This window comes from Aotus nancymaae, unplaced genomic scaffold, assembly GCF_030222135.1.
Source record: "Aotus nancymaae isolate 86718 unplaced genomic scaffold, 86718_ANA_hifiasm-v0.15.2.pri h1tg000003l, whole genome shotgun sequence".
Lineage (NCBI taxonomy): Eukaryota > Metazoa > Chordata > Mammalia > Primates > Aotidae > Aotus > Aotus nancymaae.
In genome coordinates this window covers 35489097-35514399 of record NW_026988414.1, presented here as the reverse complement: position 1 = coordinate 35514399, position 25303 = coordinate 35489097, and the positions used below count along the sequence as shown (strand labels likewise).

General features: G+C 35.5%; 1 protein-coding gene across 7 annotated transcripts in view; it reads left to right on the top strand.

The window, feature by feature from the left end:
* The window catches only part of ZCCHC7 (zinc finger CCHC-type containing 7), a 268540-nt gene that overhangs the window by 191538 nt on the left and 51699 nt on the right, over nucleotides 1–25303 (top strand). For all 7 annotated transcript variants that reach the window (XM_064379940.1, XM_012463396.2, XM_012463391.2 and 4 more), the window contains exons 3-5: nucleotides 21274–21317; nucleotides 22450–22575; nucleotides 23486–23656. In XM_064379940.1, the coding sequence (XP_064236010.1) occupies nucleotides 21274–21317; nucleotides 22450–22575; nucleotides 23486–23656 (341 nt within the window). The remainder of the gene's footprint in view (nucleotides 1–21273; nucleotides 21318–22449; nucleotides 22576–23485; nucleotides 23657–25303) is intronic.

Below are 25303 nucleotides of genomic sequence, written 5' to 3'. Positions count from 1 at the left end.
ATGATGTTGAAAGCAAAAAAAAAAAAGTAACATTGTGTGATTTATATGTAAATATAATAAATATGGCAACTGTATCAGAAAGGACTGTGATGGGCAGGTAAATAGAATCATGATTACAAATTTCTTACATTTTTCATGACTTATATGATATTAACTCTAGACTCTGAAAATGTGAAGGTATATTGCAGTTCTTAGAACAGACACTTAAAAAAAAATGCCAAGATCATAAGGACATAAACCTAAAATGCCAATAGAGAAATTACATTGGAATCTTTAAAATATTACATTAATCCACAGGAGGAAAGGAAAGACAGAGTAACAAAAAGCAGTAACTGAAAGAACTAAATGTAGGACATATTGATGATTACATCTGTCCAGGTGCAATGATCCATGCCTGTAATCCTAGCACTTTGGGATGGGAGGCCAAGGTAGGAGGATCGCTTGAGCTCAGGAGATTGAGACAACCTAGGGAAACATAGCAAGACCTTATCTCTTTGAATAAAAGAAAGAAAGAAACAAAATGTTATATTTGAGAAAACATAATTACATTAATTTTATATATGTACAGAACACTTCAATTAAAAGGCTAAGAATAAGCATGTGAAAGCTGCAGTGGTCATATTAATATCAGGTAAGTAGACTTTGAGACAAAGACTAGTAGTAACAGAGGTAAACGAGGGTGTTTCAGAAAGATAAAAGGATCAAGCCAACAACAAAGATACTGGAATCAAACAGACCTTCAAAACAGATAAAAACAAAATTTGGTGGGATTAAAGGCTCTCTTCTTCATAAAGGTGTCCACAACCAGATTTGAGGTTTGAATACGTTTCTCAATAATTGACAGAAGTAGTAGATTAAAACTACCAGTAAGGACATAGAAAATCAAAGTAATACTGTAATATCATCCACCTAGACATAACTGGCATTTATAGAACACAAAACCCAATAATTATAGAATATGCATTCTTTTTAGTAACAAGATAGACCATATGCTGGGCCATAAAATAAGCTTTAAAAGATTGAAATCTGAGAGTATATTTTCTTATCACAATAGAATTAGAAATCAATAACAAAAAAAAATCTGGAAAGTTCTCTGAGCACAATAGAATTAGAAATCAGTAACAAAAAAAATCTGGAAAATCCCAAATATTTGGAAATGAAACAACATACTACTAAATTAAAATTTTATTTATTTATTTTTGTTACTGCTTGATTAGCTGATTGTTACAGATGGTTCTCTGATATTCTTTTATTATTTATTTATTTATTTTTTTTTAGATAGGGTCTTGCTTTGTCACCCAGGTTGGAGTGTAGTGGCGAAATAATGTCTCACTGTAGCCTTGACCTCCCAGGCTCAGGTGATTCTCCTGCTTCAGCCTCTTGAGTAGCTGTGACTACAGGTGTATGTCACCATGCCCAGCTGATTTTTAAGTTATTTGTAGAGTCAGGGTCTCGCTATATTGCCCAGGCTGGTCTCAAACTCCTAAGCTCAAGTGATCTGCCTGCCTCGGCCTCCCACAATGCTGGGATTACAGGCATGAGCTACCACATCTGCCCTCTAATATTCTTTTATTGAAAAGAGAGAAAAATACACGAATAGAAGAGATTACAATATGGAGGTGGGATTCTTTCAGTTTTGTGTGTTTTCCTCTTGAATTTTTCTCCCATGGTTAGAAAAAGATACGAGTTATAAACTGTTTATATGCACCTTCTTCAAATATAGCATATATAAGTCTTCACTTTGTATGTAGTGTCAAGCTGGTATACAAAACAGATTTTTAGAAAATAAACTGAGAAAATATTCCTCAAGTCTCTATAAATAAATACATCTTTTATCACGTGATTGTACTGTATCAGTCTTATTTGGAATCTCATTTTGAGAGATGTACTTACGCTGTTTGGTATGGCATTTTTGCATTACAGCAATGCTTTTCAGGACTAGCAGTTGCTAAGGGAAGGAAATTTTTAAGCTTGTCTATAAACACTTAACTTCAGCATGTATACATTTAGTAATGGCTTCTCTACCTGTAACCAACCTACTTATCTGGCAGGTTTTGTTTCTAGGCTAAGGATATTCTGCGAACTCTATCATAAAAGAGCTGAATTATGACCTCCTGTGGTTTTTACAATATGGAAATACAGCTAAATATTCTTTAATATTCTGAATTTAAATTCTTTTAAATAAAGACATGCATACCATTACTAATCCTATGTATAGTTCCTAAGGTCCTAGAGTTCCAAATTCCTTACAACTTTTAATTCTCTTCTGTCTTCAGCATTTTGAGAGCTGAGCAATAAGCATTTTCATTTTCTTCAGAATCAGCTCCACTCTCAGGATTTTGAGGCCGTGTCAGTAGAGGAAGAATGTACCCTCCACGTTTTCTAACAAAAAAAGTATTAACCTGTTTAATAGTTTCAGTTTTGCAAGATGAAAAGAGTTCTGGTGATGGTTGCCAGACAATTTGAATGTACTTAATACCACTCAACTGTACATTTAAGAATAGTAAAGATGGTAAATATAGTATGTTTTCTGTATTTCACCACAATCTTTTAAAAGTTTAAACAAGATGGGAGGATCGCCCAAGCCCAGGAGTTCAAGACCAGCCTGGGCAACAAAATGAGACCCCATCTTTACCAAAAAAATTAAAAAATCAGCAGGATGTGATTGTGTGTGCCTGTGGTCCCAGCTACATGGAAGACTGAGGCAGGAGGATTGCTTGAGCCCAGGAGGTCAAAGCTTCAGTGAGCCATGTTTGTGCCACTGCACTCCAGCCTGACTCTGGCTTTTTTATTTTTATTTATTTTTTATTTTTATTTTTTTAGGGTAAGAAAAGAATCAAGACCTTGAATTTTTTTTTTTTTTTTAAATGAAAATGGCATTTGTTTCAGAGGCAAAGTAGCCTCCAAATCAGTAGAATGCCAGATGGTGAAGTGGGGTGGGTTAGGGAGAAAGGTGTTGAAGCAACTCAATCAGTGCTACTAATTGTTCCTCTTGGGTTGAGACTTAGAATGCTATTAAATTCAATTGTTTTCTTTTCTGTTGTTTTTATACCCATGTGTGTTCTTAATATTATGTTGAGTTGCTGTAGTTGCTTGCAGTCAATATATAAGAACTGTAATGGGATTATATGTATAAAAAATATTGACAGCACAATACTTTTCTCTTTCATGGAGTTCAGAAATAATTGGGGAGAAATAAAGATAGGTAGTCAGTGTCTATCCATCACATTCCTAAAGTTTATGTTCGTCGTTCTAGAAAAGTTTATGTAATCTAAGTTACCATAGTTTTAGGATTAAACAAATTTTAAACTAAATTTTCTGTGTTTTTACTCCATACCCCAAGATTTTACATATCTACTTTTAACTATAGCGTCTTCAAATACTCACATTGTTTGAAACAGAAAACTTTAAAATGGAAAAGTGGGCTCCTCCTTTTGTCCTTCCTTAATTGAATTTTCTACTTTGAAAAGAATAATAGGGGAGAATTTAACAGGGAGGGCTCTAGTTTATTTGACCCCTCTTTTTCCTGTTTTCCTATTACAACTTTAATGTATATTTTTATTTGAAAATATTCCTAAGAGTCACTTTCTTGGGGAGAAGATTTGGTATGCAGTTTTGTTACAGGCACCTCAGTTAGATCACAGTAGTAATAGTGATGTAAGAGAAAAACAATTCTGACTCATAAAATTATAAGAAGGGAAATTTTCAAGTTTATTAAAACAGAAAGGACAGTTGGTTTGGTTTAGTCATCAAAATAAACTCTGACCAACTAGATTCCCAAGTTCTATATTGTGCTTGAATTTTCCATTGGGAATGAAACATTCCACTGCCCTTTTTACTGTTTAACTTAAGCTGCAGTGAACACTAAGAGAATGGCCCTGTGGCTGAGCTGCTTACTATTTTTTTTTTTTTTAATCTATTCATTTTATACTTTCAGACAGATTTTTCCCTGGGGTGAAACAAAGGTTAACTGAAATTTCCTCTGTTGTGTACCTGAACGAATCAGCAGTTCGAGAAGGAAATCCCATTGATGGGCCAAGAGAGTGACAGGCTCTATTTAAAGAATTCCCCCGACTGTGTGGTAGACCAGCCATGCCATGAATTTAACTGTTCCTGTGGTCCCCATACTTGTACCCACCAAAAAAGAGAGAGAGAAAGCGACTTTGTTCTGCAAATGTTGCCCTAAGCTTTGAAAACCATGAGGCATTGAGTTTTGTGAATTCAAGTTAGACAGTAACAGAAGCCGAGACTCTAGGGGAACAATATCTGAAAAGGGAGTACACAAAAACAGGTAGAAGCTGTTTAACTGTTTTATTTTTTGTGTGTATACATATTTTTGTGTATTTATATACATACATACACACACGAACTATATCTTTTTGCATTTTATGTAGCTAGTCCTAATTATATTTGATCAATGATGTTTGCTAAATTTTTTAAAATATATAACAAATATGAAGAGTTTTTTGTTTGTTTTTACAGATTTTTTGCTCCATAAATATATTATGGTTTTTTTTAGGACATATTATATGAATTGGAAATGAAAGTCAACGCAGTGTGAGTTTAAATGGTTTAAAAAAATAATGGATTTTTATATTACCTCTGCAGGAGCTTCTGTTAGGACCAGCTCATGTATTTTGTATTCTTTTCTGTGTAAGGGAAACTGCTTTAAATATGAAAAGATGGTATCTTAAGTTGGATTAAACATCCGTAATTCATGTGTATTTAACCTCAGGACTTGTGAGCCTTGCTGAAAAATCCAGCTTTAAACTTTCTGTGTAGGCCTCAATAGTGCATACTGCATAGGGATTATAAATAGTCATAGTCTGTTTCTGGAGTGTAGGTTAGCATGTATTCCCAGGAGGCATGAACTATTTACATTTCTAACAAATGTTTCCCATATGTTGCTGATTCATATTTCTATGTACAAATTTAGGCTTTAATATTTTAAATTTCCTTTTTATTAGAAGTTTTGTTATCAAAAGTTTCTTAAGTGTTTCCTTCTTTCTAGTATGGGTGGCAACTTAAGGAGATTTGAGGGGAGTGTTTTATTTATTTGTTTATTGAGAGATTTTGATGTTTTGAGAGACAATAGAAGTAACAGAGAAAATTGTCCAGATATCCAGCGCTTGATTGTTGTTTGAGAAGTTGAGGAAGCAGATAGCATTTCAGTTTATTTCTTTGGAAAAATTTACCTTAAAGATCATATAGCGATATATTTATGTTCACAAATGAGAAATTGAAGCCAAGGGAAAGAGAAATGTTTAATACATAATTAATATGTTTTGGAAGAACCTAGATTTCTCTTCAGACCTGGTGTTTCTTTATAAACTGTCTGTCTTTTCTCTTGAGATGGTATTTTTAAAATGATTTCTCTTTCTGATTTTCTTCTGCCATTTCCTGACATTTTCTTGTCTGTTTTGTTCTATTCTTCTTCCTTTCTTATTTTTGTATATTGGTCATACTGTAAATAGGTTATTAGCATCATAAGTTAGGAGCAAGCTTTTGTGGGATGGGTCTGTCTAAGTATTTTATTTGGCCTATAATAGGTACATTGTTGTTTTGGAATATAATTTTTAAAAAATCAAATTTATCTTGCTGGTTGATCAAGCTATAAATCAATCAATACTCATTAGTTGCTGCTTATATAAAGAAGAGTTAGCCGGTGCCTCAGACAGATGACAGGTGACTGTTAAAGATTTTTTTAATTGATACATTTTTGGGAAAATCACTTGTTTCTTCAAAATTCATTTATTAAGCATTATTTGTTGAGCACCTACTATGTGATAAACACCACACAGGTGATAGAGATACAATGGAGAGGAAGATGGAACTGGTTCTGCCTCCTTACATCCTAGTGATATTATATAATAAAAGTTAACCACAAGTAGAAACTTGGTATTATTTTTGTAAAACCTCAGTCACGTTTCTGTATATAGAAGACTAGTATAACTTTAGATCACATCATTCATATCCATAATCAGAATATAGTCCTATATTAAAAGTAGAAAGGTGCAGTTGTAAACACAAGTTTTCACATTAGTAATTGTCATGTGCTACATAATGAAATGATATGGTTGAGATAGATGAGTACCAGTAATTTTATTTATTAGAGAAAGAACACTGTTAATAATTTAGGAGATTATATAGGATGTTGGTTAAGAGCATGGTTTGGATGTAAATGTGGGTTTGAGACCTCTAGTCTGCCACTGAGATTTTTGGTATTAAATCAATTATTTTAAAATTTATTTTTATTTATTTATTTATTTATTCTTTTGAGACAGAGTCTCTATCGCCAGGCTGGAGTGCAGTGGCGCGATCCCGGCTCATTGCAACTTCTGTTTTCCGGTTTCAAGCAATTCTCCTGCCTCAGCCTCCTGAGCGCCTATAATTCAAGCACTTTGGGAAGCCAGGGTGGATCACTTAGAATTAGAAGCTCAAGACCAGCCTGGGCAACATGGTGAAACCCCATGTCTACTAAAAATACAAAAATTATCACTTGTGTTGATGCACGCCTCCTGAGTAGCTGAATAATTTCAGCTACTCAGGAGGCTAAGGCATGAAAATTGCTTGAGCCCAGGAGGCTGAGGCTGCAGTGAATTGAGATCGCGCGACTGCATTCCAGTCTAGGCAACAGAGTGAGACCTTGTCTCAAAAAGAAAAGAAAAGAAAAGAAAAATACATAAATGTTTAACATAGTACTTGGCAAAGAATAAGCTCTTTATATATGTTAGCTGTTTTTATGTCCTATATTCTTTTTTTTTAATTTATATTCTTGATTCTCTTTTTCTCCTCCCTGCCTTCCTGCCTCCCTCCCTTTGTCCCTTCCGCTGTTGAAACAGAGCCTCACTCTTTTGCCCAGGTTGGAGTGCAGTGGTGTCATTACTGCTCACTGCAACCTCTGCCTCCTGGGCTCTAGCGATCCTTCTGCCTCAGCCTCCCAAGTAGCTGAGACTACAGGCATGAGCCACCATGCCCAGCCATGATTTTCTTTCTCTAGAAAAGTCTGTTAGTGGGGATTTGAAAAAGAACACTCTTTATGTATTATGCATATTTTCTTTGAGGTGTTATACATTAAAATTAATTTCTTCAAAAATCAGGATAAGAATTTGTACAAAAGCATTTGTACAGATCAACTAGGATGAGGTTTTTTAAAGTTATTTTTCTTTTAACATAAAGTTTTACGTAAGAAGTTCCAATCCCTCATACTTTCTTGCTTCCTTTCTGGCAATCTCTAAATCAGTAATAATTATTGTAGGTACATTGGTGAATATTTGTATTTTGGACTTAAATACACTTCTGTCAATAATATTCTCTCTGGAGGCTGGGTGCAGTGGCTCATGCCTGTAATCTGAGCAGTTTGGGAGGCTTAGGCAGGCGTATAGCTTGAGTCCAAAAGCGACACCAGCCTGGGCATCATGGCATATCCCCATATAACACAAAAATATAAAAAATTAGCCAAGTATGGTGGTATACGCCTGTGGTCCCAGCTACTTGGGAAGCTGAGGTGGGAGGATTGCTTGAGCCCAGGAGGTTGAGGCTGCAGTGAGGCGTGATTGTATCACTGCACTGTAGCCTGGGTGACATTGTGAGACCTTGTCTTAAATATATGTAAATATTCTCTCTGGAGCTATATTTAAACCCAAGTATCTTTTGGGACTTGTTATCCATCTAATATACAAATTCTTCCTTCTATACCAAGTCATGTATTGCCATAATAGAAGGTAGAACATTTACGGAAATAGGGTACCACATTATGGTGAATGAAGTTTTCTTTGTGGTCAGACATGTCACATATTTGTCTATATTTACTGCCCCTGAATTCTGTCCTTCAGTTCTCTTTTTAGTCTAGCTAGGTTTTTGCATCACCACTACACCCTAACTTCTCTTAACAGGATCACCAGTGACTTTGTTAATATATCCAAGGGTCAGTTCTCAGCCTTTTTCTTACCTGCCCTCTCATTGGCATTTACGATAATTGATAATACCTCTTCTTTGATAGTTACAGTGTCTTTAGTTGGTTTACGGGGCATGGACCTGTTCCCCCACCAAGTTTCCTCTCACCTCACTGATTACTCCTAAATTCTTGCTCATGTTCTGTCCTTTTGCTACACTCAAACCATTGGTACTCTCACCCAGTCCTATTCTAAATATCTCCATGCTACAATTGACAAATGTATGTATTTCCAGTTCAGATCTGTCTCTGAAACTTAAGACTTATGATCCGGCATCCAGTAGCATAACTCCACATCTTCATTTGAATATTGTAATATTATTGCTAATCCAACCTATCCAAACTAAATTCATCTTTCCCCAAAAACATGTTCCTCTGCATTTTTTAGTTACTGAAGCCGAAAACCTGGGAGTCATCATTTACTGTGTTCTTCTTTTACTTTCATATCCAATTCTTCATCAAATCTTACTAGCTTTACCTCCCGATTGTATTCAGAATTTCTGTACTTCTCAGCACATCCACTGCTCCACCCTGGTCAGAGGTACTATCTTTTGTGGTCTGAATTATTGCAGTAACTTTCTAACTGATCTCCTTGCTTCTGTACTTCCACTTCTCACCTACTTTTTCTTAGTGGAGTGATTCTTTGAGTTATAAGTTAAATCATATTACTCTTCTGCTCAAAACCCTTCAGTGACTTTCTGTGTCACTCAGAGTAAAAGTCAAATGGCCAACAAAGTCCTTCTTAAACTAGTATCTGTGTACTCTTATCTTCACATTTCCTTCATTTTCTCTACTGTAGCCATACTGGCCTCTCTCCTGTTCCTTATACACATCAGGAATATTTTTGCCTTAAGAACCTTCTTTGGCTATGCCTACTGCCTAGAATGCTCTTTCCACAGAAGTACATGGCTAATTCTTCCATCTCCTTTAAGTTGTTGCTTAAATATCAATAAACGGTATTCTGTCTACCATATGTAAAATTGTAACCCATACCCAATTTCCATTACCTTGCTCTACTTTTTTTTTTTTCCAAAGCTCTTATGCCTCTCTAACATACGTGATTTACATTAAATACGGTTTTTTGCGGGGTTTTTTTTTTGTTTTTTTTTTTGAGACGATGTCCTGCTCTGTCGCCAGGCTGTAGTGCAGTGGCACAATCTCAGCTCACTGCAACCTCCATCTCCTGGGTTCAAATAATTCCCCTACCTCAGTCTCCTGAGTAGCTGGGACTACAGGTGCACGCCACCACACCCAGTTAATTTTTTGTATTTTAGTAGACACAGGGTTTCACCATGGCCAGGATGTTCTCAATCTCCTGACCTCATGATCCACCTGCCTTGGCCTCCCAAAGTGCTGGGATTACAGGCGTAAACCACCACGCCCGGCCTATATTTGGTTTTTTATTGTTTCACTTTCCCACTGCTCTATAAGTTCCCTTAAGGAAAGCGATGTCTATTTTGTTCATTTATATATATATATAAATATCTCCATCCCAAGCATCTAGAATAATGCTTGCAACATGATAGTAACTGAGTAAATATTTGTTGAATAATAAATAAATGGTAAATATTGAGAATAATTGTAATGTTTAGTTTAACCCTCAATATACCATCAGGTTCATTGGACCCAATTTTAATTTGAGGTTTTTTATTATTATTATTTTGATTGTTTCTAACTATTTGTAAGAATTGAGGCCAGGCACAGTGGCTCATCCTGTAATCCCAGCACTTTTGGAGACCAAGGCAGGTGGATCACTTAAGCCCAGGAGCTCAAGACCAGCCTGGGGAACATGGCAAAACCCAATTTCTACAAAAAAACACAAAAATTACCCAAGTGTGGTGGCATGCTGCAATAGTACCAGCTACTTGGAGGGCTGAGGTGGGAGGATCATTTACACCCAGGAGGTGGATGGAGGTTCCAGTGAGTTGACGTCGGAGCCCTGTACTCCAGTGAGGGTGACAGAGTGAGACTCTGTCTCCAGAAAAAAAAAAAAAAAGACTTGATAATACATACTTTTATTCTTTTTTAAAGATCTTCCAAAGAATAGAGAAGAGTTTTACTTTTCTTAACAGAATAAAACTAATTCTGTTTCAGAATTACTGTATGGGTACATTGGACTCTTTTTATAAATCTAAGATACCTCGTGGCCCCCTGCCATATGTCGAAAAACTATACTGTTTTATCATTACTTATTCATTATTCCCAGTTATGCTGAAAAAGACTTAAAAAAAAAAAAAAGAATGATGAAATTACCTAGAAAGATAATGCCATAGTGCCATAAATCATCACTGTTATGTCATCCTTCACTTTTATTATTGGGCTGCCTAAAGTATTATATTATCTTTCAAGAACATACAATAGAAGTCTGAAGACACACTGTCTATATAATCTTATTTGCTCTCATTGAACAAGGCTGAGAAGTTCACAGTTTTATATTTTCCACCCAAAATGGCAAATAGGAAATTGACAAAACACGTTTTTACAATTATTAGATGAATCAGAAGATGAATGCAAAGAGACAGGTAGTCTAGGTACTAAACCCTAATGATGTAAGGAACTTCATCTTTTAAGTAATTCTCAGACTATGATTTTTCAGTGGATATGGTAGATGTTTTTTCTAAAACTCAAGAACTGATGAGTGAACGATGTATTTCTGTGTAAAAAAATGAAGTATTCTCATATAGGTACTCATTCAACAGAACGATCTTCATTATACAATATTATATGACAAGAATCTAAATTGTCCTGCTTTGATAAGGACATGTGACTAATTTTTTATATTTTGTGATATTTGTGCATCAAAATTTATTTGATCTGGTTTTTATCAAATGGGCAAATGCTGAACGCAGGTATATATTGCGGCGGGGGGGGTGATTGGAGGAAATAGATGATACAGAAATGAAAAAAATTATTTTGATTGGTGCTTATAAATCTAAAAGTGAAAATGTTTTACAATTATGAAGCAAAGAAGAAATCTATTTAAAATCTGATATGAGTATTTTTAAATAGATGTAGTCTAAGTTCATACATGATATTTGATGAGTAGTTGCATTCCACATGTTGCATATTTCAGGCATATTTATGGAATAAAAATATGAGTGTGTTTATGTTTTTATTAAAATGTCTTATAAAATTATTTTTCATTATCTCTTTATTCTTCTATAAATTGTGAAATGACTTAGCTTATTAAAAGGTCCCATTGGACCCAGATGGTGAATGGTGAAAACTATTTTTTCTAGTATAAAGGAGCAGGAATAAAGGCACGAGAGATGTGAAGATGACTAAACCTGGAGAGATGAAGTGAGGGTGGCTCACAGAGTAGTTAGTAGACTTTTTAGGCCAAGTGAATGAAACAACTAGACTATTATTAAATTCAGAAAAATGGAAATGTTGTAGAATAATAAAAATAATATACTTCACTACATAGTCATTGTATAAATTAAATATAAATTTAACCTGAGGATGGAGGGAGAAGAAATTCAGATAGGGTGTTATAAGAGAACTAAATCCTCTTTTACTTTGTTGTGAATTTAGAAATTAGATAGATAAATCCATAAAAAACAGAATGAACATGATTTAGAGGTAGTTAAGTAAAAACCAAAATAAATAGCAGGAGGTGTAAGTGGTTGCCTCTTGAGAATGGGGGCTAGCATGAGGAGGAAAGAATTGCTATTGTTTCTTACATGGTATTTTAGTATTTTTAGAGTTTTTAAAAGCCATATGTATTACTTTGATAAAAATTAATAGTAAAATTTGAAACAATTCAGAGAGAATCTTGCTGGTTTGTATCAAATAAAATTAAAGGCACAAGGAAAACAACAGTCTTAGATCTCAGGTGATGAACAACTGTAATGACTGGAAGGAAACCAAGGTACTGGCTTGGAAAGACATTTTGTTTGTTTGTTTGTTTGTTTGTTTTTGAGACAGAGTATTGCTCTGTTGCCAGGCCAGAGTAGGATGGTGTGACTTGGCTCACTGCAACCTCCACCTCCCAGGTTTAAGTGATTCTCCTGCCTCAGCCTCCCTAGTAGCTGGGATTTCAGGCACATTCCATCAAGCCCAGCTAATTTTTGTATTTTTAGAGACGGGGTGTCATCATATTGGCCAGGATGGTCTCAATCTCTTGACCTCATGATCCATCCTCCTTAGCCTCCCAAAGTGCTGGGATTACAGGCACTTTGGAAAGTGTTGGAAAGACATTTTAAAGGAATATGATTTGGAATTTTAAGACCTATTCTGATTGGATAATGGGAGTGAAGTATTAGGTTAAGATGCAAATAAACCTCTGTTTTGAGGCACTAATAACAATAGGGGAGAAGGTATGTATGTCCATTTCAAGTGGAGTTGGAATGATAGGTTTTGCTTTGGATATGTTATGCTTTCATTGAATGTAATATAAACATTTGTGATATATCCTGTAAACAGTTTTAAGTGTGAGCCTGAACATGTTTGATCTAAGGTCTGGAGAAAGATTTGCAGCAAATCTGACCCAAAAAAATGATAGGAAAGAAGCAAATTGTTTTGGACTTATTTCACCAAGGAGCAAGTAAACAGAGAACCAGACATTGGAGAAAAAAAGGAATCAGGAAGTAGACAAGGAATTGTTAAAAAAAATAATAGGATAACTGAAAGAATATAGCTTTCAGATTGCTAGCTATAGGTAGATAGAAACTTTTATATAGCCTTTAAATCTTAGAAACCTTTTTTAAAATAGCTTCTTGATTAAATTTAAATGGGTTTTATTTGTGCTTGTCATTTTACAGATATTGTAAATATGCATGTGATATATTTTCTTTTTGCCTTTCATGGAGAGTTGGAGGTGGGGAACAGGCATCCATAGTAGATATATTTAAAGGAAGAAAAAAGACTTCCATAATCTTGTTATATTGACTATTTCTGTTGATACATTTTCCCTTTCTGTTCTTGTTTCTTATTATGACTTGAGGGTTATTTTAAATTTCTGAATAAATATTTTGTAAGCCAGGTGGTTCATTGACTGACTTGGGACACAGGCAATGGGAGATGAGGTCTTTTCTCTGTCTCCATAGACAAAGGCCTTCATATGACTAATAACTTAGCAAAAGCTCTATAACTCTCTGCTAAGCACCTGTATTTCCTCTTTCTTCTTCCTCCTCTACCTCGAAAATAAGAAATCCCCATTTCTTTTATACACATGTTAAATATATAAATTGTTCTGGTAAATTTAATATGGTTTAAAATAAGATGAACATTTCGATGGTTTACTTGCAAATTCTTTTTTGTTTTTATTTTTTATTCTTTTTTACAAAGACATATCCAATACTTGCAAATTCTTATATTAAATGTGTCTTAAACTATTGCCACTTGTAAAGTGAAAAATTTTAATGACTAAAACAGTTTTGTGACCAGTGTTGTAATTGAAAAGTATAAATTTGAGAAAACCAAGACAGAAAACGGGAGCAGTTTCAGAAGAATGTAAGTGAATAAAGTGTCTTAGCCCTCAGGGGATTTGAATGTGGCATTGTGTGTATTTCAGAAGTTTCCGTTGAAAACAGATGCTGCTGATGAAGTTGGGAATAGTAACTTCATCTGTGGCTGTTTCAGTTGCTTATTAGAAGTGAGAAAGATCCCAAGGGGTTATCTGCTGTGGTGGAGTTGGACTTAGGAAAGGATATGACAAATATCTGGCAGCTTTGTCTGTAAGATCTTTAATCCATAAACACTGGTTAGGTATAAACACGATTATCTATAAATGTGCAATTATCTTATTTTATGGGGATTCCATTCCTACCACAGTGTTATTTCAATAATAGCAGGTCTTAAAGTCCTTTTTAATTCTTAAGAATTGATTATTACAGAAATTCTAAGTTTTTCCCCTAAACACAGAGAACTGTCTTATTAAATTTTATTATATAATGACAGTTCATTAAATTATCTACTGGCATATGTGCCCCAATTCAGAACAGTATTCACACAATTGTCCATATGAATGTTTCCTTTTTTGCTTTTTCTTTTCAATTTTATTTTCTGATGTTTTTCATAGTATGCAAGATAATATGCTGATAACTGGATAGATAAAATATATGTGGTATCAGTCCATAGAGCACTTTGATATAGAGAGAGAAATAAAATATTTATTGACATAGCCCTTAATACAGGGTTTAAAAGTGCCCAGGATCCTCCAAAATACAGATGAGATGCTTTCAGAGTATGACTGAAGGAGAAAATACTTTTACTACTAGAGGGAATTCAAAGGAGACAGAAATGTTATTTAATTTATTTAGTAAATATAAATACCTATCAACTAAGCAATCATGCTTTGATGATTGGAAGATACAAAGATAGAAATTACACAGTTAAATTTCAGATGTTACAAAGTTGTGAGTGATTATCACTGCTTTTGAAGGACTACCAGATAGACTTCAGTGGAGGTGAGTAGGGACTTGAAGGTCATGTCCGAATTCCAAGTGAATGAATTGGGGGTGAATTCAAGTGTTCCAGAGAATATGTGTAGAGGCATAACTGCAGAGACCAACAGAAAATTGGGGAAATTATTAGGCATAGCTGGAACATTGGGACTAGGAAAGTGAAGTGAGAGAAACAGGTAATGGCCAAATCATGAAAGGCGCATTCTATAGGCTACAAAGGAATTTTATATGTATCCTGTAGGGAGCAAGGGATCATTCAGGGCAGAATGTATTCACATTTCCATTTTAGAAATTACTTCAGTAGCTGTGGAATGGAAAGCAGTGTGTGATAATAGAGATAGTCAGAAGATATTTTAATAACATGGGTAAGATATTAAGTGGCCCTGGGCTAAAGTCATGGCATTGAGGCTATTTTGGATAGCCTATTTATAGTATTTGGTATGAAAAGTGAGAGAGAATCTGAGTTGAGGTTTCTGATTTGGAAATCAGACTGTGGTACAAGTCACTGAGATAGAAGACATGGAAGGAAAGTAGGGGTTTTGTTTGTATATTTTTAAGAAAGAGAAAGAATTCTGTTTTAGTGATTATGAGCTTGAAATACCTGTGAGACATCCAAGAAAAGACGTGGCTAGAGAAACAAATTCAGTAGTTCTCACTATGGTCATGTATGACATAATCTGGGAGAAAGAAAAAGGGTAAAGAATGGAATATACCTAGTAACTAGTGAAGAGGAAACCCCAAAGTGGGACAAGAGCTAGGAAAGCATTTTGTTCTATCAGCCAAGAGAATCGTAAATGCCTCATAGAGGTCAAGTGAGAAAACTGCTGAATATTATCTATTTTAGGTTGGTGCAAAAGTAGTTGTGGTTTTTACCATTACTTTCAAAGGCAAAACCATCATTACTTTTGCACCAGCCTAAATACATTGGTTTTGAGAAGCTGAGCCTTAAAGGCTATTCAGAGTTTGCAGTCGTGAAAAATGGGTTGGGTGGAAAATTGGGCAAAAAGGGAGATGCTGTTGGAGATCAAGGGAATGCCATGAGCAAAATACAGAGCTGGAAAAGCACATCATACATATAACCATTTGGTTTAAAATATTGCAAATGTAAAAAAGATATGTAAAAAGGAAGTGTGGACAGTAATTTTTATACTATTAACTTTTATGGGATAATTGCCCAAATTAACCTCAAGTGTTAACTGGTGGGAGAGTTGTTTACAACCTTTTCCACTATTCTTTTTTTTTTCCTTTAACATTTCGCTGTTTTAGAGCATTAAAAGAATGTCATCTCAGATCAGAGAGAGTTTTGGTTTTATGATGCAAGTACAGGAATAGATATTGAAAAAGTCCAAAGTTTTGGTTCCTTAAGTATTATAAGTATATACCAGCTATTGTTTCTTTTTTCCCAATCTCTAACCATGAGCTCACGGTCTGTAATGTATAGACACACAGATTATTAGGGGCCAGAATGGTTACTTACAGACCTATACACTTAGTTGATTGATTGATTGAGAAGGGAGTCATGCTCCGTCACCCAGGCTGCAGGCATGCAGTGGCATCATGTTGGCTTACTGCAACCTCGACCTACAGGGCTAAGCCATCTTCCCACCTCAGCCTCCAGATTAGCTGGGACTACAGGCATGCACCACCACAACTGGCTAGTTTTTGTATTTTTTTCTTTGTAAGAGATGAGGTCTCACTATGTTACCTAAGATGGTCTTAAACTCCCAGCCTCAAGCAATCCTCCTGCCTTGGCCTCCGAAAGTGTTGGAATCATAGGCGTCAGCCACCGCATCTGGCCCACACTTATTTTAGAAGCTATCTTACATGTGGGAAACTGTTTTGGTGATGTAGTCATCATAAATTAATTTCTCACAGGCAGAATTCAGTATTGCTTTTTAAATAGCTAATTTTCCCAAATAGTATATACCTTTGTCCTTTTAAAAAAGCTCGATGTTAATTAAATTAGCCTTTTATTGTTAAAAGTTCAATTATTATGGTTATTTAACACTGTAATGCTTTTTCGGTAGCACTAGATAGCACATACTATTCTACTATATGGTAAATTATTTGAGGGCAAGCACCATGTCTAAGACATCTTTTTGTCTCCAAAAATGTCTTTTACATGCGAGATATTCAGTAAATATTTGTTGAAAATTAACTTGACACTATTAAATGGAAACTTTTTACTCTTTAAGGAAAGTTGCATTTACATTCTTATATAAACACTAGTGGCAAATTCACCACTGATTTGTGGAATATTAAGTTCTAGTTCACTGTATGCTGAATCATACCTGTGTTTTGGTGAAATATAATTATGAGTTTCACAAGTTTAGATGTAACAAATTAGGATATCTGGAAAATGTACGGCATCTATAACCTCCTTATAAGAAGGAGCTATATAGAAATTAGGCTAAGGAAATGATTCTTAGTCTCTGACACATGCATTATAGACAACCAACTGGATATGCTGAACTGAGCCGTCTGTCTCATCTTTGGTGATCTTTGGAAATACATTTTACTAGCTCCTACCCCTGTCAGATTGTCCCTAAAGGTAATGATAACCAGCTCTGTAATTATCTATAGCTACTCTCTTAGTAAAGGAACTATGATCTTCAGCTGTTCTAACACAGCCAAATGTAAACAGATTAAGTATAACTAAAACATAGGGTAAAATGGCTTCTGTCTTTCAGCAATCTAGCCCAAATTCTTCCCCAGAACATTTGAAATGTGAGTGCAGTCATATTGGTAAATAGCTAAATTACCACTGCATCTCCCACAAAATACAAGTTGCCCTTTATTGCCTTATGTTGGAAAGCATACACATAAAAAAAAGTGAACAATAATGTAAGCATAATGGACAGGGTTACTCTGAAGACTAAATGCATATTTAAAGCAGTTTATAGACCCTGAATCACCATATACATATAAAGATGTTTCTCATAATTGCCATGCATTAATTGTATGTATGTATAATAAAGATAGCAGAATAGTTCCACAAATAAGGGGGAAAGTATAAAAAATATACTGTTAGGTTATATGTCACCACCATGACCCAAGTCACCTCTGACCAGGCCCAACCTCCTACATTGGGAATTAGAATTCAACGTGAGATTTGGCCAGGACATATATTTAAGCTATAACAATATCATCGACAGATGAATAGCTAAACAAATTGTTATATCCATACAATAAAATTCTGCTCATTAATTTAAAAATGAATAGATTGCTAACCCAACAACAGGAATGAGTCTCAAAATTATTCAGAGGGAGATAAGACAGACACAAAATGGTACATAATGTATAATTCCATTTATGTGAAGTCATGGAACAGGCAAAACAAATCTATCATGAGAGAAGGCAAATCAGGGGTTGCCCTAGTTTGGGAGTTGACTACAAATGTGCGCAAAGTAACATTTTGGGATGATAGAAATGTTCTACTTTTATTTTTATAGTGATTACCCAGGTGTATACATTTGTCAGATTGAATCCTACTGTATTTTTACATGGGTACATTTTACATGTAAATTATGCTTCATTAGTTTACTCTATGGCCTTGCTTTCTGTAACTTTTCTCCTTCTCTCCCTAAAATTAAAGTATTATCCATTCTTTAAAATTTACCGTAGCATTTGTTTGGCCTTCTCTTATGCCTTCTTTTTCCTTTCATTTGTCACCTTGTCTTCTACTAGGCTATAAGCTCTTCTCATCTTTCTTTACCCTCTAGCACCTGGCTCATTATAATCTTCCAGTAGATGTTTGTTAAACAGAGTTGATTTCATACAAAGAAAGAATTATCAGCTATTGCTTTGATCACAGCTCTGAAATTTGAACAGTTATCAACAAGAACAATCTTATAAAGCAGCTATGGGTTGATGATAGGGCATTCTTAGGACAGTCGTAATTTTAAACACTTTAGGGCAGTCCCATTTAACATTCTATGGCACTGGGTGGTGGACACATGGAAAGTTCTCTTCAAGGTGAATTACCTTGTGTTAGTTGCAAAGGTCTGGAAGATTTAATTTAGGTAAATTAGACTACGTGACAATGTATTTGATTCCAGTAATGAGAGAAAATTAGAATCAGAAATTTAGTACTAGAAGGTGCCACCATGGATGCCATTTATTCCAACCCATTGTCATACAGACTCAGAGAGCTTAAGCAGCCTGCCCAACACCATACAGCAAGTTAGCGGCAGAGTTAACACTAGAAACCACATTTCTGTCAAGTACCATACCCACAATTTAACAAATTGGGAAATTTGCTGTTTGTGGAAGTTCTGAGGAGTTATCCTGGACAAAGCTTTCCTTGGGGTGAGATTTGGAGTTTAGACACAAACAAAATAGGTAGAGATCAAGGGCAGGAAGCTGCTGTCATTACTAGGTTCAAATCAAAACTGGAACCTTAGAGTTGTGACAGGGCCAAGAATTGCCTTATGTGTTGCTGGTGATGTCTTTGCTTCATATACTACTTGAGAAATACTGATTTTATCTGTTGTTGAAACTTAGTTTGTATGCTTGTTGATGAATTTTCTATAGTAAGAATATGCTATAATGTTTTGAGTTGTTAGTACAGTTGACCCTTGAACAACACGGGTTCGAACTGCATAGGTCTGCCTACAAGCAGCTTTTTCTCAACCAAAAATGGATTGAAAATACAGTTTTCACAGGCTGTGAAACCCACATATACAGAGGGCCAACTTTTTCTATGTGCGGGTTCCACAGGGCTCACTTGAACTTGACTGTGCAAGGATTTGGTTCTACCAGGGTAGTCTTGGAACCAATCCCTCATATATACTGAGGGACGACTGTATGTAAGAATATTGTTGAATTCCACAGAAGTGTTACAACAATCTGAATGGAGTTGATCTCCCTCTCTCAAACTTCCTTTTTCACTGTTTTCTGTTTATGCATAAATTTAGAGAGTGATTACAGTTGCCATTTTACATTTCATTGGTTTTATATTTCATTTTTTAAGAACAATTTTAAGTCAGTCTTAATAGTTAACATAATTTCAAGTGGTCATTTTGAATTTTAATGATGAAAGACATTGAGATACAAAAAGCAGCTTTGAAAGTTAATAGCAAAGCATGCTCCATACATGGATCCTTTGAATAAAGAATAATAGCGTGGATGGTTGATGAAGGAATAGAAGCTGCTGCTATTTCATGTATTCTCCACTCTCAGTACATGGATACAGCCTTCAAATTTTACAAAGAAGATTATCATCAGCACAGCATCTCTTCATACCTATGGATTGGTCTTTTTGTAAAGTAGCCTCATGGTTTTCTTAGTAAAAGTATTTTATTTTAAAATGTATCTCTAGACACTTATTCCTGGTAGGCCTGGGAAAATGTAGATTACTTCATGTCTCTTCAAAAGCCTTTCAAAGAAACAAGTCAAGCTTGATTTGTGTTTTTGAGATAGAGGAAAGTAGTAAGGTAGGAGGAGAGAGGAAATCTTAGCTTTAAAGGGAGAAAAAGATTTTTCAGTCCTTTTGTCAATACTTTAGCTTCTGCATTAGTCATAGGTCCCTTTCCCCTTGGCAATGGGAGGACCAAAGGTATAGCAGCCATTTGCACATTCGTGAAAGGACAGTGCAAAGAAAACAGCAGATACAAAAAACTGTGGGGGTTTATTTTCTCCACTAGGTTTTTACAGTTGTATTTTTAGATTCATCAGTGGTTTCTGGATTTTTGGCCTCCTTTTTTGTTCCTTTATTTTGCTGTTTTTGATGTTATAAAACACAATGCTAAGAACCTAACCCTATTAGTGAGACATTATTCAGTGTCTAATTGTTTTTTAGCATTATACTGTATGTCACGTAGAATGGAAAGCTAGTGGACACACTTTAATACTGATATTTGGTAGAAAAGATTTTCCTCTACTAAGTTGAACTCAAATTGGGGGCCTGCAAGTTAACTGATACTGGACAGGTTAACTGGAGAAAAGACAAAGTTTATTCAGGAGCACTCAATAATCAGTAACTCTGAAGAGTTTACTGGGTTATAGAAGTAAGGGGTTATGCCTCTTGCTGTGGCATACCCCTGTAATGTCAGCACTTTGGGAGGCTGAAGTGGGTGGATTACTTGAGCTCAGGAGTTCAAGACCAGCCTGGGTGACATGGTAAAACCCTGTCTCTATCAAAAAAAATTACAAAAATTAGCCAAACGTGGTGGCACGTTCCTGTAGTCCCAGCTACTCAGGAGGCTGAGGTGGGAGGATTGCTTAAGCCTGGGAGGCAGAGTTTGCAGTGAGCCAAGATGGTACCACTACACAGCCTGGGCGACAGAACAAGGCCCTGTCTCCAAAACAAAACAAAACAAAACAAACAAAAAAAAGAAGTCAGGGGTTATATACCAGCTTAACAAAAGGGGGTAGTTTAGGGAGTCAAAGTACAGAAGGCTCTTATTTACACAATTTTTTTGTTATGTCTCAGTGTCCAGTGTCAGTCATCTCCCTCCTGTGGACCCTCCTGGAGGTGTGGAAGAGTTGTGACAACTGCCTCAGTAAAGCTCTGCTTTAGTCAGATAAAAGAAATGAAGATTTCATTCTGCATCTGCTGTTGGATTTTTGGGCCCTTCACTGATTTTTTTTTTTTTTTTAATATTTGTATGTAGTCTGATGTTTTTCAATGTATTTTCATGTACTTCATTTTATTCTTATAGGACTTTTCAGGTAGGCAGGGCAAATACTATTAACCCATTTCACAGGTCAGGAAACTGAGATTCAGAGAGGTTAAGTATTTGTTCAGGGCCACACAACTAATAACAGAGCCAAAATAAGAATTTCATGTATTCACCGTTTCTCACTATACCTTTGGGGTCCAATTTGAGTACTTACAAATTATATAATCTATTGTCAATCTATAAGTCCTTTAAAGTGCCATGGTTGAGTAATATTTTATTTATTTTGTAGGAGAAGATGATATCAACTGGTTTATCAGTGATAAAGACATTGAGGTAAAATCAAATTATTTTTAAAATTTAGAATAATAATTTCCTTTGCTTCATAATTTATTATAACTTTTGAAACAAACTTAAATGACTTATAAGAAAATATTTGATTTTAGCATATAAGTGATTTAACTCTTCAGAAAGTTGGTTCAGCCTTGATTTTTGTGAATGAGTCAATAGCTGTAATCATCCAGTCCCCTTTCCCTTTCTGTTTCTGCTCTCCTGTGGTGAGTCCTCTCAGCCCATATGGCCTGGTACCACTAAAAAGATCAACACCGGAAATAACTGCTGCTTCAGTGTAAGGAAATGGTTAGTCTATTTTTAGGATGTGGCAGGTGTTTTTCTTTGTCTATTATTAGCCTTAATTGTGGCAGATGCTACAAAAAGAGAATAATTTTATAAATTAGTTTTGGAAGATAGCTAGATATTGTATTTACTTGTGGTCTACCTGGCCAGTTCAGCAAAATAACAAATAAAAGACTAAAACTTTTTTAAAGATGGAATTCCATCAAACAAGCTAAAGCATGGTTGGGATTTACAGTTCCTCTTTAGATATTCCATATGATATGCATTGCTAGTATTCTTTTACAAGATCCTAGATTTTACATTAGAATATGGGACAGCTAGAATTGGGTCACTATGTAGGCAGAATGAATCTTAAAGGGACTCCAGTGGAAGGAAATTATCTCATTCCTTTATAGAAATTATCACCTAGTCTTGTAGGCAGTAACCCTGTGCTGTTCAAAAGAAAGGATATATTTGGTAGCTATTATAACTTTACAAAAGACAAAGTCATAAAAACACCATTCCCTAACTCAAAATTTAAGCATACCTCTCATTCAGCAGGCAGGAGGGCAGACAAAAAGCACTAGAGTTACCTTTAGGGCACCTCCTTTTTATGTTTTTCTACCTCTTTTTAAGAGAACAAGAAAGATCATGAAGTTCTCCTGTGGCTAGGTTCTAAGTTGAACAGATATAACTATATAACTATTAATTCTCTTGCTTTATCAAGGTAATGCAACTGACTTGAAGCTTGATATATCTTTACTCACTTATAGTTGTCTTTAACAAGAGTAGTAGATGGTTTTTATTCAGCAGTGTAACATTTTTTTTAATTCTTGGTTTTTTTTTCTCTTAGGCCCAGATAGCTAATAACCGATCACATGGAAGATGGACCCAGCGATATTATTCAGCCAACAAAAACATTATCTGTAGAAATTGTGACAAACGTGGCCATTTATCAAAAAATTGCACCTTACCACCAGTACGTGAAATATGCCTTGTTCCTTTCCACATTTGTAAAATCAAAGTCTCAAGGTTGAAACCCTATAATCTTAGAATTCAAATCTTTTTATAATATGTGTGTTAAATTTCATGTAGCTTACAGCCTAGTGTAGGAGAAATAATAATAAATTTAGAGTCAGAAAAATGTGGAATCAATTTACCTTCTCATTATTAGTTGTGTGGGCAAATAATTTAACCCTCTGCGCTTCTTTTTTTCTTGTCTATAACGTGAAAAGATTGAATCAGATGATTCCTGAGACCCCTCTCACTTATAAACCTTCTACTTCATAAGAATGCTTATTTCATTGTGAGATGATTTTTATTCTTAGAAAATTATAATTTGGGACATTTTTAAATGTTTATTGATGTAAGTTACATTAAGCAGGCACATCAGCCTCTGGAACAACACAGAACTAAAGATCTTAGACATTCCCTCACTAGATAATAAACTCTTAACAAACATTTCTTCCATTACCTCCTAACTCATCCAAATTACTGTTTTTCAAATAATCAGACCACTCTCATGTTCCTTTTTTGTTTTTACTTCTCCAGACAAAACAGCTTCTTCTGTATCTGTTCTTCCTACGACTTAGCTTCTAGATATCCCCCTCATTCTACTTTCCCTCTTACATACCTTTCACTTTGTCAGTATTCCTGTAAGAAGAGGCATAAAGAATAAATGCCAGCTGCTAGTATGTACAGACTAAGCCTTTTTGACACACAATATACATACAGTGTTTTGGACATTTTGTTATTTTACAGTTGTGCTCAAGATTCAACCTTTATTGGGATATCAAATTAGAAAGTTTTTTATGGGATTATAATGAAAAAGAAGTATTAATCTTCTACCTTTTGAGACTGAAGAGACTTTATGATTTTCTGCCACATAGAAAGTTCGTAGCTGCTTCCTGTGCTCTGAGAAAGGACACCTCCTGTATGCCTGTCCAGCCCCACTTTGCGAATACTGTCCTGTGCCTAAAATGTTGGACCACTCATGTATTTTCAGACGTTCCTGGGATAAACAGTGTGACCGATGTCATATGCTAGGCCACTATACAGACGTGAGTATCCTGCATATAACTAATTTGTCAGGCTTTGGGGGCAGTGTCCAAGTTTGTAACTAATGTGCAAGTTTATAACTATCAGTCAGCATACCTAAAAGAATGTTTACTCTGTGCTATATAGAATGATAGTAATGTCCCTTTTGTCACTGAAGATGTATATAAGGCAGTGCTCTAAATATAAGGGTAAGGAGCCTACTGAATCAGGAGACAGCATCAAGAGATAGCATTAACAAATATTTTAAGCCTATTCTAGCCCTCTTTCTTGATGTGCTCACTAAGTAAAGGCTGAATTTAAAGAGGTATATAATAAATAGCATGGAAAATTTGTGTAGGTATTTATGTGTATTTATTTATTTTTATTTTATTTATTTATTGAGACAGAATCTCACTCTGTTGCCCAGGCTGGAGTGCAGTGGTGCAATCTGAGCTCACTGCAACCTCTGCCTCCAGGGTTCAAGCGATTCTCCTGCCTCAGCCCCCAGAGTAGCTGGGACTACAGGCGCACGCCAACACGCCTGGCTAACTTTTGTATTTTTAGTAGAGATGGGGTTTCAACATGTTGGCTAGGCTGGTCTTGAACTCTCGACTTCAAGTGATCTGCCCTCCTCAGCCTCCCAAAGTGCTGGGATTACAGGCATGAGCCACTGCACCTGACCTGTTTATGCATATTTAAATGAAAATATATGCACAATTAGCAGTTATATACAAATGTTTATAGGAAGCCTGTTTTGATGCTTCCTTTTTTTTTTTTTTTTTTGAGACGGAGTCTCGCTGTCACCCAGGCTGGAGTGCAATGGCACAATCTCAGCCCACTGCAACCTCTGCCTCCCAGGTTCAAGCAATTCTTCTGCCTCAACCTTCCGAGTAGCTGGGATTACAGGCGCCCGCCACCATGCCCAGCTAATTTTTGTATTTTTAGTAGAGATGGGGTTTCACCATTATCAGGCTGGTCTCAAACTCCTGACCTCAGGTGATCCACCCACCTTGGCCTCCCAAAGTGCTGAGATTATAGGTGTGAACCACCGCACCCAGCCTGATTCTTATTAATGGTTTTGCTGATATAATAGTCTAAGGAAAGTACAAGGCAGCCATTACTTTAAATTGCAGCATATTAAAAATACTGTTTTGGACATCATTGTATTGTTGTGAATGTGTATGGAGTTTAGTCACAATTTCAAAGACCAGCAGGCTCTTGAAATAAGTCGATACAGCTTTGATATGGAATATGTAGTTTTCTATATTCAGTTTACCCTAACTCCTAATGAATGTCTCATTAAGAGTCTGTCATTTTAGCTCTTAATTACATTTCTTACTATGTAGTAGCATATGTTTATTTTATATTAACAGCTAATCAGTACAAAGTCATTTTTCATCCTCATACCTAAGTGGCAATCCTAATTGGTTTAAGGGGTATTTATGAAAGATGTAACTCTCATTCTCTTTGTTCAAGCATTACTTACCTATTTTTTTAAAATAATAAAAGTTTTCCCTTTAATATGTACTTCCCCAAAGACATGATACGAAAGCAGAAACATTTTTCTAATTTTATTTATATTGAAATATACCATTAGCCCTTTTTAATGCATGTCTGAAATGCACCTATAATCTTTTGCTCAGTAAATTAGTATGGCTTTCTATTGAAAT